The sequence below is a fragment of the Pimephales promelas genome, chromosome 10, assembly GCF_988280905.1.
Source record: "Pimephales promelas chromosome 10, fPimPro1.hap1.1, whole genome shotgun sequence".
In the NCBI taxonomy this organism is placed as follows: domain Eukaryota; kingdom Metazoa; phylum Chordata; class Actinopteri; order Cypriniformes; family Leuciscidae; genus Pimephales; species Pimephales promelas.
This window is the reverse complement of record NC_142778.1, coordinates 35,836,466-35,852,448: the sequence shown is the minus strand read 5'-3', so window position 1 is coordinate 35,852,448 and position 15,983 is coordinate 35,836,466. Positions and strand designations below refer to the sequence as shown.

General features: G+C 38.1%; 1 protein-coding gene across 1 annotated transcript in view; it reads left to right on the top strand.

Annotated features, from left to right (window-relative positions):
- Positions 1-15,983, top strand: part of plch1 (phospholipase C, eta 1) — a 107,281-nt gene that overhangs the window by 4,969 nt on the left and 86,329 nt on the right. The window contains exon 2 of the mRNA XM_089116547.1: positions 6,410-6,523. Within this exon, the coding sequence (XP_088972673.1) occupies positions 6,445-6,523 (79 nt within the window). The 5' untranslated portion in view covers positions 6,410-6,444. The remainder of the gene's footprint in view (positions 1-6,409; positions 6,524-15,983) is intronic.

Below are 15,983 nucleotides of genomic sequence, written 5' to 3'. Positions count from 1 at the left end.
GTTTTATTTCTCTTGTCCCAAATTCTTCTTGGGTCGTTTGGTTGACCCGTTCGTTGACGTTTGCGTTTACAAAACTTGTCTTTGTAGACAGAACCAGGTGCAATCGCTAAAGAATAATTGTGCTCCATTCCATAACAAATGCGCGAAACAAGCATGACGTTTGTTGCTTGATAGACGCTAACGCACAACTTCCGCATTTGTCCAGGACTACACGCGGTACGAGCGGAAAGTGAGGTAACGCGGATATGATGCGATTGACTGGCGACTCCCAGCTCACCCCTGATCACACGCCCTGTTTTCTTGGTTAAAATCTTTATTTTCTCGCGATTTAAACATTGTTTGAGACATTTGGAATATTGTAAGTAGAGGCAGGCCGATATTATCGGCCGATATTAGGCATTTTCCAAACTATCGGTATCACCAGTTATATTGGCTGATAAATGAATATTTCAAAAATGAAATAAAAACGGACGAAACACGCTTGAACCATGTCATGAGTGTTGGAGTTGTATAGTTTGTCCACCAGAGGGCACTCTACACCGTTCCTGTTGGCAACACTCGTTGAGTTGGTCACGAAACATACATTGCTTGAATAACAACTAAAAGAACATCCGCATCAGTTCTCTAAACTCAAATAAGCATGACAAAATTTGTGACTAATCATCTCCAGTTTAAATAAATAAATAAAATATCGGTATCGGTATTTTCAAAATGCTTTATCGGTCGGGCTCTAATTGTAAGTTATCATCTTAACTAAATAAATAACACTGGCCTTGTGATTTTGGGATATTTTAATGCAAAATTCTTAGGTATTCCACCTTTAAGGGAATAACAGTTTAATATGAAAAAACAGTGCAAATTCGCAACTTTGGATGGGAACATAGCTAGTCTGAACACCCCTAAAACCTTCAATGATTTGTGTTGGTTTTACACAAAGAAATGTGACCACCACTCTCCATCAAACTCCCACTGTTGCTGAAATGAGTCCTCTCTTTATTCCCTTCTGCAACAGAACCTAGAGATGCGGGACTTGCATAATCCAGGAAGGTTATATTTTTCCTCTTCCTAATAATGGAACAGATTGTGTTCCTCAGGGTCATATGGGACTTTCTTATGACAGTACAAAACAGCATGGTTTATTGAAACGCCAAGTGCTCACATTACCACACTCTGACACTACAATTATTCTCAATTTTCTCCCTCTGTGTGGATAATGCTGGCTGAAAGGCATTGCTAGCCTCTTTCCCCATAGATAATGTGCCTCATAGTGGCGGGAATACATTTCTCAAGCACATATGACAGCTTTTGATTACCCTCACATTTATATTCCAGCTAACTCTGACAGTAAGCGACAAATCACAAGATGAGAGAAACCAGGAGAGCTGAATGGAGCGAAGAGGTTTTATCCTCACACTAATGGTGGGCAGTATTTCAAACTGGTTATTATGGTCTCCTGGGCCATATTTTATTCACCTGTGAGATTCAGGACTGCCTTTTTGTCAAGATTTGTCGAATCGTCAGGGCAGTGTGATTCAATTCAGACATTCTGATCTCTGATTTTGGCCATTTACATTCTTGCATCATTTACTATTTTTTTTTACGTTTTATACTGATATATAAAATACAGTAATATCCAGATTTTTTTTAAAGCTTTTACTTCTCTTGTTTCTAACAAGTGTCTAAATGAGACTACAGAGGATGTTGAGGACATTAAATGTCTTTAGCCGAACAGAAAAGCTCGTCTACTTACTGTAATCAGCCTCGTTTGGTTGATAATCGCGCTCTTGCAAACTATTATAAAACAGTTAGTTCCCAATCCTATATTCTGATTGGTCAAAAGCTTTGCTTTATTAATGATAAAACACGGCTATGACCGCTTCACCCAACGGTTTTATGTATCACTGCGCAACACTGCAGTTCCTATGTTGTTTTTATTTGAGCTTTATGCATATTAAACATTGGATCGTTGTTTCTGTTCACGGTCAGGGACTATTTTTTTCTAGCGGAAGGAAGGCTTTTTAGTGATTTTACTTCATGAAAGTTGCACTAATACATATTTTTTTACGTTAAGATTTTTTATTGTGTGGTGACCGTTTTATAAAAGCAATAAGTTACTCAATACAAGCACTGTATCGTGAATAAGAGACGGCTGTATATGTTACTCCGCTTCACGTCGAGCCTAACAACGCCCTTCAGCCGTTACTTATTCACGATACAGCACCTTATTGCTCTAGTCTTACTTTTAAGGGAAAATGTTTTTAAACAAAGACTGAAAGAATCGTTGTGTAGTTAGTTTATAGTCTACGTTATCTTTTGTCTTCTGCCGAATCGATTATATTTACGCTTAAATTAATTTGTTGTGTTTATTTGTGATTTGATTTATTGATTTGATTATTTGGATTTCATTGAAAGGTGAAAAATATTATGTTGTACAAGGCCAGTGCTGCTAAAATTAATTAAGTAAATCTAACTAATAACTTGTGTTCTATGCGTTATTCAGGTCAAATGATTGTCAAATAATGATTATGTTAAAACATAACCAACACCATCAGATTACCTTTTCTATTTGCTCATCTGGCCGTTATAACTCGGGTACAGCAGCCAAACAAAACTTAAAGTTAATGATTAAAAGGATAAGAGCCCAAACACTGATCACCATAATGGTGACTTAAAATGACGGTTTTCTCCTTCATGTGACACATCAGGTGTCTTCAATGTTGGAAATATAAAATAAAGAGTTCTTAATTCATCTGACGTCTGTCTGTTATTCAGGTATTTCTATGTTTAATTTTTAGTGTAAGCGGTACTCATTTTAAATGGTTAACTTGTAAGGAATTATTTTGATTAATTATTACTCAATTCTAATTTGTTAAATTTAATTAATAATATTGATAATCTATTGCCACAATTTTATTGATCATATATTATGTAATAATTTTTACAGTGTAAGAATCATAAGCTTTTGTTAGTCACAAACCTTATTTTCTGCGATAATCCAAAAGCCAATGGATAAAACCTACTGTATTTGTTTCTCGTCGAGGGAGACCTCCAGGTTGGCCTACAAAAATGCATCATTCCTACACCATATAAAGTCTTATTCATCTGGGATGGCTGGAAGTAAATAGTAGATTTTCATTTTTAGGTGGAAAACATACCCCCCATGGAGTATTATACATTTCAAACTAACCGTATTTCATTTACATCTTGGTTGCGTTCCCCCCGTTAGGTCTTTTTCCAGCAGCACCTGTTACATGTTTGTCTGCTTGTGATTTATGGGAACGTCCCGAGGGAGAAAGTTCCGGAAAAAGCGAGACCCCGTGGGCTCCTGTTGTAGTGTCTGATTTCAGCTTGTTTCAGGAAATTAGTGCCGACTGAGGCCACAGGGTCAAACGCATAGACTTTGTGGGGGGCTTTAGCTAGTGCGGATGGTTTCTGTTACGATATTCCACCTCTGAATTATGGGTCGCAAAGTGCATATTGTATTATATTTTATCTGATTTAGCGGCAATTTTTAGGTTTAAACTGGCCGTTTTGGGGGTCTGATTATAAATTATTCATAGCAAAATGGCATTGTCATCCTTACTGAAAGTAGTTTCTCAGTTGTAATGTCTTTTGGTGGTTTGGAAAGTGACGGGATAAGTAATTGATATTACAAAACATTTTAAGTTAAATTAACTTGAATTTTTTTAAGTTACGATTACTTAATTTTTTAGGGCAACTAGTTTGCTCCAATTTTTAAGTAGATTCAACTTGTCCTGGATAACAGTAAAGGCACTTTTTTCCACCTCTGAATTATGGGTCGCAATTAAGTGCATATTGTATTATATTTTATCTGTGTGAGCGGCAATTCATCTTTAGGTTTAAACTGGCAGTTTTAGGGGTCTGAAGATCATAAATTATTCATAGCAAAATGGCATTGTCATCCTTACTGAAAGTAGTTTCTCAGTTGTAATGTCTTTTGGTGGTTTGGAAAGTGACAGGGATTAAAACCAGTGTATTTTTTAACATATTTATCATTTTTATTTACCTTGGCGCTCCTAAACGCTGGTCCTACATCGTACAGAGAGAGGCTCAAAGACGGTCTTGTGACCTGTGATAATATTCTGAGTGTCAGATTCAGCATGATCATCTCAATGTGTGTTTGCTGATACGACCTCGTCTACTATGAGCCAATACACACGCGACATGAAATGGCGGATTGATCAATGACGTTAAAACTTAAGCTCCATTTACAAGATGGAAAAGCCAAGTTGGCCTTTTTTCTCCTTCATAATCGCATCCATATTCTATGAAAGCTTGTTTCCGCAATAATTGTGACTTTTTATCTCACAGTTGCGAGATATGAAGTCAGAATTGTGAAAAATAAAGTCACAATTGCGAGATATGAAGTCAGAATTGTGAGAAATAAAGTCGCAATTGCGTAATATAAAGTAAGAAATGCATGATATAAAGTCAGAATTGTGAGATATAAACTATTATGATGGGAAAAAAGTTAGTCCCCTTAGAATTGGCCTGATAACTCGCAATTGTGAGTTTATATCTCACAATTCTGAGAAAAGATGTCAGAATTTCGACAAAATCGTAATTATGTGTTATAAAGTCAGAATTGCAAGATGTAAACTCGCAATTGTGAGAAAAAGAGTCAGAATTGTGAGATAAAAAGTCGCACTTCTGTCTTTTTTTCTCAGAATTGCGACTTTATTTCTCACAATTCTGACTTCATATCTTGCAATTGTGAGAGAAAAAGTTTCAATTATTTTTTTCTTTTTCTTAATACAGTTAGGGTTACTCTTTTTTTCTTTTGTTACCTTTAGTCTAGGTCCTGGGTAAGATTTGTGTGCAATATCTCATTATCTCGTATCTCTTCGTGTATTTATTTATTTTTAATTAAGTCAGCTTTGGCATTCCATACCCGCAAACACGCGCAATCATTATCGACTTCATGGCATTGGTGAGAAAGGTATAACACTTAAGTTACATGGTCATTGTGAACATTGTGATCACCTCAGAAAATCTGTAGCTTCAAGAGGTTGTATGTACGCATATTCAATGATGAGATATTGCCTAATTTGCATATAGAAAACTGGTAGAAATGTATGAGAATTTCTATAAAAAAAAAAAAAAACATTCACTTGTATTGTGATATAAGTGTCACCTATTGTGGTCATTTTCAGGACTTTCGTCCCGGTTAGAGATTTTGGCACACATCACATGTTGTTCAATGGGGTCATATTAGTCTATAACAGTTGAGATATTCTCCGCTAAATGAAGTGCATACAAATCTTACCCAGGACCTAGACTACTTGTAAGGGTACATTTTTAAAATGGGGCTGTACTTCTCAGTGACTTGCAAAATAGTCTTAAAAACCAACATGAAACAGAAATTTGATAAGATTGACAAGCTATATCGAAAATTTGATATATCGCCCACCCCTAGCCGTTTTATTGAGCATTACAATTTCTCTAATAATTTTTTTTCTTTCTTTTGAACGATCCATCTGTTCCCACTTAAATATCTGGTTTAAAGGGATACTCCACTTTTTTTGGAAATAGGCTCATTTTACAACTCCCCAGAGTTAAACTGTAGAGTTTTATCGTTTTCAAATCCATTCAGCGATTTTCTGATATTTAGAAGAATATCAGTAACCAGACAGTTTCTGGTCTCATTGACTTCCATTGTAGGAAAAATATATGCTATGGAGGTCAGTGAGACCAGAAACTGTCTGGTTACTGATATTCTTCTAAATATAAAAAAAAAAAATCGTCTGAATACATTCGAAAACGGTAAAAGCCAACTGTTTAACTCTGGGGGAGTGGTAAAATGAGCCTGTTTCCAAAAAAAGTGGAGTATCCCTTTAAGGGTGAAGACCACATGAGGACAGAGTGATTTTCTCCTTCAGGTCAGAAGGTCATCATTGTTTTGCAAGTAATTAGAATTGTTCTATTTGAAATCAATTCTAAATGAAAACTCTCGAAGATTAGAGAGGTGGCATTTACACCACAGTTTTTCATCTTTAAAAACAGCTTATCGTTTCACACATTTAATGTGCATTTATAATTGTAGAGGATGTGTATTAAACTTCCTCAGGGCACCTTCAACCCTCTCAAATATCTTTCTACCCATCACACACAAACACAGACACACACACACCTTTTCATTCTTATTTCTCTCACAATCTCTTTTGTAATCCCATCATTACAATCAGTGTTGCAACTGCAGGATTGCACCTGTCATCTCCAATCAGCGTGTTTCATGTCTGACGAGATGTGTGTGTGTGATCAGGCTTCAAACTAAACATCGACCTATCAACATTTACAATCATATGAGTGTCATATTCTAATAGACATGTAATACTGTTTTACAAGCCATATTTTATATGTAATAACATCTCTCTATTCTCTATTACAGATATTCAGCTCTCTATATCTTTCCTGGATCCCATCATGAGTTACAGGAAGATGGACAAGCACGGAAGTCCACAGTATTGCCGTCATTTTCTGACTGACAACAGCATCTTCCACGGTAGGTTTACGCCTGTATGATGGATATATTGTCATACAGAACTAAATCAGACTCTTCTTGGTCATTTGAGAAAATAGGATAAAATGAGCTCTGTACTCTCAGGATATGTGAACGGTGATCTTTGATTGCTTGACGGTCAAGTGCAACTGGGACTGGCATACACAAGGTGGTGCTGTCTCTCACATCACGAGGTGAAGTGTTTGGGAATTGCCTACCGTCCACAAAGGAAAGGAGATCAGTCTTCTTTTGTTGACTTGATGGCATTTGTTTAAATGGGACTGTGTCCCCAAGGCCACATGACTGGACGCTAAACTGACAGCTTGACAGAAATATTACAACAGTTTCTTCTACAAATAGCTACAGATGCTTTGAAGAATGAAAGAATTTGTCCTGCACGCTTACGTTTGATTAGATTGGAGAGATGGGAGAAGAGGAGGGAATATTGAACTCTCATTATTAAATTAAAGCTACAAATTATGAGTTAAGGCAGTGTAATAGTCTCTACTCTTTTAAAAAAAACAGCTTAAATCTTGGATTAGGGACAATTACAATTAAAACCATAGACCAATTACTTAAGTCCATGAATCGTATTATTATACTGTATTACTTTATATGTAGGCCTAATTATGTTGAGGGTGAGGTGAGCAATGTATAGGCTCATGTTGTTTTAAAATTCCTGCTGTATTTATTACATTTCTACTGTATTTATTACATTTATAGTGTATTTTATTGATTTTTGTATTTTAGGGTGTCTGTTAAGATCTGGCGAGGGACAACAGATGGAAACTAGCACTTGTAGTTAACTTGTTGGATTAAAATGAACATTGTCCCTATCAAATAAAACAAAAAATGCTAAATGCTATGCCTCACGCTATAGACCTCAGATTTGCAAGTGAAAGTAGCTTAATTGTGGTTTAACCAAGATGGTCTGACTCATTTTTGGGTGATTTCATTTTTTTTTTTTTTTAAATCATGTTAGGATTTTCAGGCCTGGGAATTAAATGGAAACTTATAATATGAATATAATAATATATTTTCCCATGAAAGTTAATAACATTTTAAAATATCATGGGAAAGTCAAGGCACATCTATAGATTAATACACTACTGTTCAACAGTCTGAGATCTGAGATTTGTCAAATTCTTTTTGTTTTTTTTAATTCAAGAAGGACTTTTTTTCTCACAATTGCTAGTTTATATCTCGCAATTCTTACTTTTTTTCTCAGAATTGTGAGATGGAAAGTCATAATTGCGTGATATAAAGTCGCAGTTGCGAGATATAAAGTCAGAATTGCGTGATATAGTCAGAATTGCGAAATATAAAGTCAGAATTGGGTGATATAAAGTCAGAAAAGACAGAAGTGCGACTTTTTATCTCACAATTCTGACTTTTTTTCTCACAATTACGAGTTTACATCTCGCAATTTTGACTTTATAACACATAATTGCGAGTTTATATGTCGAAATTCTGACATCTTTTCTCAGAATTGTGAGATATAAATTCGCAATTGAGACTTATCAGGCCAATCTTAAGGGGGAAAAAAGACTAACTTTTCCTCCTCAGAATAGTTTAAATCTCAAAATTGCGACTTTATATCTCACAATTATGACTTAATATCTCGCAATTCTGACTTTCCATCTCGCAATTCTGAGAAATAATGTCAGAATCGCGAGATGTAAACTCGCAATTGTGAGAAAAAAAGTCAGAATTGTGAGATAAAAAGTCGCAAATACCTTTTATATTTTTCATTCTATGGCGGAAACAAGCTTCCATAATAATGCAATGAATTAATAAGAAACAATTGTAACAACTGTTATGCTTAAACTAATTTGCTGATGGACGGTACGTTAGATGATTGAGTTTATATATAGATTGGGTTTGCTTTAGCTATAATCTCTCTGTACAGTATATGTACAATCTCCAGCATTAGCTCTACAGTGACTCCTTTTGAGATCATTATAATCTGTTCATGCTTAAAGGGCTCATGAACTGGCTTTTTAAATTTTATTACATTGTTGTCTGAGGTCAACTTATGATTTTCGCTTGGATTTTGCATTCAAACACATCAAAATGAATAAGTAATAGGCTATTTTCTACCCTAGTTTTGAGTCTAGCTGAAAAACGCTCGGTTTTTATGGGCGTCTCGCACTGAAGTCTTAGAAGTAAACGCCCACTGCTGTGAGTGGATAACAGTTTTGCATATTATAATGAGTTTCACTCTTGACCCAGTTTGTCATCACGAGGTAGGCATCTATGTTGATCGGTGGGCGGGGCTAAACCGGCTGTGTTGAAGTAGGCGTTTACCTTATTCTGCGGGGGTGGTGTTTTATCCTCTTTGTCGTCATAGTTCCCCACTTTGGAAAAACGAGTCGTTTGCTGAGGCTGGTGTCAATAAAAGCTTTTATTGGACTAACAAGGACGTTTTCAGTTGTGAAACTTACAGGATATTCTTATAATATGATGACCTCTTATATGTCAAAAGCAAAATTAGATTTCTCAGTTCATCCCCCCTTTAAGTAGACCTACCATACTCATATTCCCGTGCCATAGATGGACCAGAGCGAGATGCAGTTGTGTGGTGGCATGCGCTGTGTTTATTCCAGGATTGTTGTCTGGTGTCTGCACGATGTGAACTGCAGACGTCTGTCTGTCTGACTCTGAAGCGAGCTTGTTGTCTGGCTGTAATTCAACCTCTTTCTTTAATCCGGTTCGCTGCTCCTGCAGCCAGAGATGCATCAACCCTGCCTGGAAAATAAAAAAAGCTAGTGATTTAATCTTATGAAACCTGTGTGTCCTTCCCAATTCCGCAGGTCCTTCTTTATATTGCCTTGGTTTCCAGTTTCTCCCTTTCAGACCGTGTCTCTCGCTCTCGCTGTTTCATTGTCATTTGCTTTGCCTCAGATGGCTAGCACAATACTGATGAAGGAAGAGAAAAAAATGAGTAAAGATGAAGTGAAAATTGAGTTAAAGTGGATTATTGGAAAATGCTAGAGGTATTATGTGAATCAGGTGGTGTATAATAAAAGCGAGAGCTGCTTGTGTCGAGTGTCAGTGTATAAATGGATTAGTGCTAAGATTCCCCTAGTAATGCATGGCCAGCCCAATTTGATAGTGCTCAGACCTCAAACACCATTTTCTTGCCACTCAATACATGAATACTGTAGAGTCGGGTAACATTTTTCAGATGATATTGATCGGATCAGCTTTATTCCAAACCACTTTACAGCTCTGGGAACACCTGCATCCCTCTATATATATCGGGATTTACTACAATCTAATTTGATTGGTGATTTTAGACTATTTGTTTTTCAGTTGTTCTTTGAGATTTAGCACTCTTTGGGCAGTAACACACACACACACAGTCTGGAGATGAGAAGCATATTTACATGCTGTGAATATGAAACCCTCAAAGGTATCGGCGATGAGGTCCAGACATGCTTTATTTCCATCTGTCACTGATGTGGTGTGATGGATGAGTGTGACGGAGGCTTCACAGCGACGTGCTCGCCAATAGAAACACTGAGTTAGCATGTTCAACTGAGCATATTTAATTGCCCCATTATGCCTTTTCGAATATTACCTTTCATGCAGTGTGTGTAACATAGCTGTTTGCGAATGTAAAAGTGCACTACAAATAAAGTTACACTCTTAGAAGAAACGGTTCTATTTAGAACCAGAAATGGTTCCATCCCCCGCTTCATATATGGAACTCCAAATATAGAACCATTTTTTTTGGTAAAAGGTTCTATTGACCAAGTATGGAACCCCAGGGTTCTATATAGAACCCAGAGGAACCCTTTTTTTAATAGTGTATAGAACCTTTTAGGGGTTCCAAATACGTAGTGCTAATAGAACCTTTTAAGGTTCTGTATAGAACCTTTTCTTCTAAGAGTGTATTGTCTCCTAAAAGAAAGAATCGATTCAATGTCTACTTTGCCCCGCCCTCAAACACTCTAGTTGTAGCTGAGAAGCAACATGTCGTGTCTTTATACGCTGGGTGCTGTGTTTCCACTTTACGTGCACTTAAGGATGAGGACTCGTGTTTCAATTTATGCGGTAAAAATGACGCCAACACCGTTCGTATCATTGTGTGTACAAGCACTGATGAAGAGCTGAAATTCAGATATGGTTACAAGCATTTCTTTTCATTTTATTTTATTTTTTTAATTTCTTTTTATTTAACTTTTTTTCTCTCTCTTTTTTGTGTTGCATGATTTATGACATGATTTCTAAATGACTGACCGAAGAAATAAATAAATACAAATAAATACAAATTTCTGATATACATCAATCACAACAGACTAGGCCATCTGACCAATCAGAGCAGAGTAGACCAGTCACATTCACAACTGACTGAGTCATCTGACCAATCAGAGCAGAGTTGACCAATCACAACAGACTGGGCCATCTGACCAATCAGAGCAGAGTAGACAACATTGTTGTTAACATTTGTTATTTACAGATACGTTAATGAAGCTAAGTGACATGATGTACAGCGCAGCTAGAAGCTAACGTTAACGTTTTCTAATGTTAGGCTAACGTTAGCCTAATGTCACGTTAGAGATTTTAAAGATAACGTTTCAAATACGTTGTTGATTTAACTTAAAACAGCTGCATCCTTGTTTAATTTATCCACATTTAGTTGGTGTTGTGGTCCACCGCATCACTTAATCCAGAGCAGACACTTATCCCAAGGCTGAATCTCGGTTGAGATGTGGCTTGGTCTACGCTATCTCACGACCAATTCGTACGAATTCGTACGAGTGATTCAAAAGTGGTTAATTCGTACTAATTCATACGACCTCACTCGTACGAATTCGTACGATTTGTCTAAACCCATGTAACGGTTATGTTTAGGGGCGGGGTCAGGGGTAGGTCATTCGTACAAATTCATACGAATTGGCTAATTCGTAAAATATGTACGATTTAGAAAAATTTTACTAATTTGTACGAGTGAGGTCGTACGAATTTTACGAGGTGGCTAATTCGTAACAATCCGTACGACCTCACTCGTACAAATTAGTACAATTTTTCTAAATCGTACATATTTTACGAAGTTGCCAATTCCCGTGAGATTGGGTTTGGCTTGGGAAAGGGTAAAAAAAATACACACCATCGAGAGTTGTACCCCATGCACACCGTTTGACCATTTTAAAATGACAAGAAGAAACGAATGAAAACTGACTAACTGCAATGCATTTCAATGGACGTGGAAGCAGAGAATGTACGAGTGTATTGGGTTAGCTGCGCACTGTGATTGGCTCGTTGCATTTGAGGGCGTGGCTTAGCCATTAGTCAATTAGGAACGTTTACAATAGCATAATAGGGGCTTTTGAACATTCTACCAAACATCTGTTTGTGTTTCGCATTGGGAAGAAGTTCATACCGTTTGGAACAGCATGAGTAAAAAATGACACGATAAACTGTGCTTTTCAGTCAAGCATTGGAAAGAATTGTTTATCTCTTTTTTAACAGCTGTGGTAATGAAGTGCCATTATGTGCTGATGTGTAATTCATATGCCTCTCACATTATATTTCCTCTCACTGTCTGCAGCATAGATTGAGAAATACATTATGACTTATTAATCTTTTAGAAACCTTCCGCTTAACAGCTCTGAAGCGTGCGTCAACGCGCATTCATCTGTAATGATGTGATGAGAAAGTTCATTTATTATCACAGAAACGTGAGTTAAAACTAAATCAGATTGTATAAGCAAATACCTGCAAAATAGGGTGATGTCAAATAAATCGGGACCTTTTTATAACACTCTAAAAAAATGTTGGGTGTTTTCAAGTCGTGTTCAAAAAGTGACCCAGTTTGCCTCATATTTAAGCTGAAGAACATTAAATGCACGCCAAGTGAAAAGTCAGTCATATATTCACTCTCATGTTGTTCCAAGCTGGGAAGACTTTCTTTCTTTTGTGGGATAGAAAAGGAGAAGTGGAGCAGAATGACAGTCTATTTGGAAAAAGAGGTAATGGAAGTGAATGATGCCTGAGTGGACAATCTCCGTGACAGAAAGAACGTCATACGGGTTCGGAACGACTTGAGGGAACTACGGGATTTTGTGTCGACTATCCCAGACTAAATGAGACGCGCGCCTCAGGTGAACTACTCCACCACCAAGTAATGTGCGTTTAGTTAGTCTGACCCCTTAATCGACTTCATAACACCCACATCCCCTCATATTCCCTCCTCCCTCCAGCACGAGAATAATGTGTGCAGAAAAGAAGCGCGTGCAGAGATCATGAGGCGGCACGAGCGCGAGTGAGAGAAGAGGAGCGCGCGCGCGCCTCGCTGAGATTGGAGAGCTCCTTTCCGCGCGCTTTGATTACATGCATCAGATGGATTTCTTTATATGATTTCTTTAAAATGCACAGCCAGGAACTGATCATTAAAACGTAACTGCATTGGAAAATTCCCGATGAAGGGGTGTGATATCACAGATATGTTTAATGAAAGAGTGCAGTGACACCTGCATTCCGAAGCGCGCGATCCAGATTCGGTCTTAATGCAGTGTTTACCTGTTATCAACTATAATGGCGGAGCTGGAAGTTTTAAAAAATATCAGTTTTGAGAAGGGTGAGTCGTGCATGCATTACGCTGTTGTCACATAATTGATCATTTATTTCCTCTTATGCAATTGCGCCCTCTGTATTATTAAGGCACTTTACCAATTAGATGTTAGATTAAGTCTCATATGATGTAACTAACCGTGTGTGAGTGTGTTTGTGCTGGTCTTGGGTCTGTCTGAGAGGAGCTGTCCAGGGTTCTGCATCGGAATGCTGTTCCTCTTTGGGAAGCCGCTCCAAAACACAAGGCTTTGGCTAATTGAATGTTTGCCGTCTATTTAGCTCCCAAGCTGGGAAACTTAATGCTCTGATTTTATAATTGACCGTCTGTCTTTGTGATATTAATTGTATTAAAACCATTATGCTCCATCATGAAGAGCGTTTCCATCTGTATTTTTGGAGCAGTGAATATGAATGGGATTTTCTCTCTATATTATAATGGGATTAGTTTATGTTTTAGATATCTGACAACGATTCTGGTATTACTAAATAGTAATTATATAAAATGCAATCAAAGATGTAATACTCGCATTCACAGATTTATGTGTTGTTTCTTGCTTTAGACACCAGTATAGTGTTACATTTGAGGACTATTGTATTTAAATACCTCCCTTGCTGTTATTGCACCAGCCTGAGATGATATGATGCTTGATATAATGATCTGTAAAGGTGTTTATAAAGGAGTGAACCATTCCTTTTGTGCTTTTCTGCAATTTTTGTAACCCGAAGTTACTTAAATGATTCCTTCGGAGACTTTGGCCAAGGATTCTCTTTGATATTATGCCAACAGGTTGCTCTCATGCGGTTTGTGAGTGTATATATGTTTTTGACTGCAGTGACTGTTTGCTACTCCCCCGCAAAGAGAAAATAGGTCTTTTATGTAAAAAAATGTGCTTTTCCTCTCAGATAATGATGATTCACTGCAGTATTCCCTTTATTTTCAGACCTCACATACGTACATCCTTTCCTTCCCCAAGTTCTGTAAACTAAACAAATATGTTTTTATTTGTGGATCTTGTTTTTAATAGTGACCCAAAACTTTCTTAGTTGTTCTTGTGTATCATTTTGTTGAGCAAACTGACAAGGTTGTAGAGGTATTTTAATACACCAAAACAAGTATATTCTCAATCAAATGGAAGAAACTAATCACACTAACGTCGAAAACAACGTTTACAGCAAAATATAATAAAAAAAACATACATTTAAGTCATCATAAGTTCACGTGCTTTGACCAAAAACACAAATTATTCAAGTAAACTTAGCATGCAGCCCGTTGCCACCAAACTTTACATCGCAAGTTCTTGTTGTTTAATATGTGTGTAAACATTGATTTTATTAAATTTACATTTTACATTCAATAGTTCGTTCAACTTAATAGATTTAATAATTTTTTTTGCAATTTCCTCAATTCGGTCAGTGTAGATTTGAGCAGAATTTTTTGTCAATTTTTTAATTTCAGTTAGCGATTTCTGAGAAACATGTTTGACATCAACCAAAACAAACACGCCCCTCCCTTTATTGCTCCGCTCCTGAAATGCATGAACATGTCAAGCGAAAATAAAGCGAAGACAATGAACGAACGACAAGCAATAACAAAAATTAAACGAGTATATACTAGCAAGTGTTGGTTGTTAGTTGCCAGCAGCCCCAGACAAACCACGACACTGAAAACGGTCCTTTTACTACAGATAACATTACAACAACAGCATATTTTGTTTCTGTGAAAATAGCAAAACCAGTATTGCTCACGTAGTCGTTGTAGTACCACGTATGTTTTCAGGCCTTCCCGCTTGAGTCGCTCCAGCGCTGGAAAGCTTTTCTAATATTAACTCGGGTCCTAAAGCTCTTACCTGATCATAACCCTTCTTTTTCCAGTGATAATCCTCTGACCTTTTCTCTTTTGTAATGTCTCTCAGTCGTCACTCTTTCTACAGTATTTCTTCAAATTTCCCTTTTGCTAACTCACTCTCTCCTGCCCCATCATGAGTGGATACGCCCCCTACTGCTGATTGGCTCACTCTCTCCTGCCCCATCATGAGTAGACACGCCCTCTACTGCTGATTGGCTCACTCTCTCTCCTCCCCCATCATGAGTGGACACACCCCCTATTGCTGATTGGCTCACTCTCTCTCCTCCCCCATCATCAGTGGACACACCCCCTATTGCTGATTTGCTCACTCTCTCTCCTCCCCCATTATGAGTGGACACACCCCCTATTGCTGATTGGCTCACTCTCTCTCCTCCCCACATCATGAGTGGACACACCCCCTATTACTAATTGGCTCACTCTCTCTCCTCCCCCATCATGAGTGGACACGCCCCCTATTGCTGATTTGCTCACTCTCTCTCCTCCCCCATCATGAGTGGACACGCCCCCTATTGCTGATTTGCTCACTCTCTCTCCTCCCCCATCATGAGTGGACACACCCCCTATTACTGATTGGCCCTCCCCCATCATGAGTGGACACGCCCCCTATTGCTGATTTGCTCACTCTCTCTCCTCCCCCATCATGAGTGGACACACCCCCTACTGCTGTTTGGCTCACTCTCCTCCCCCATCATGATTGGACACACCCCCTACTGCTGTTTGACTCACTCTCTCCTCCCCCATCATGAGTGGACACACCCCCTACTGCTGATTAGCTCACTCTCCCCCATTATGAGTGGACACGCCCCCTACTGCTGATTGGCTTACTCTCTCTCCTCCCCCATCATGAGTGGACACGCCCCCTACTGCTGATTAGCTCACTCTTTCTCCTCCCCCATCATGAGCGGACACGCCCCCTACTACTGATTGGCTCACACTCTCTCCTCCCCCATCTTGAGTGGACACGCCCCCTACTGCTGATTGGCTCACTCTTTCTCCTCCCCCATCATGAGTGGACAC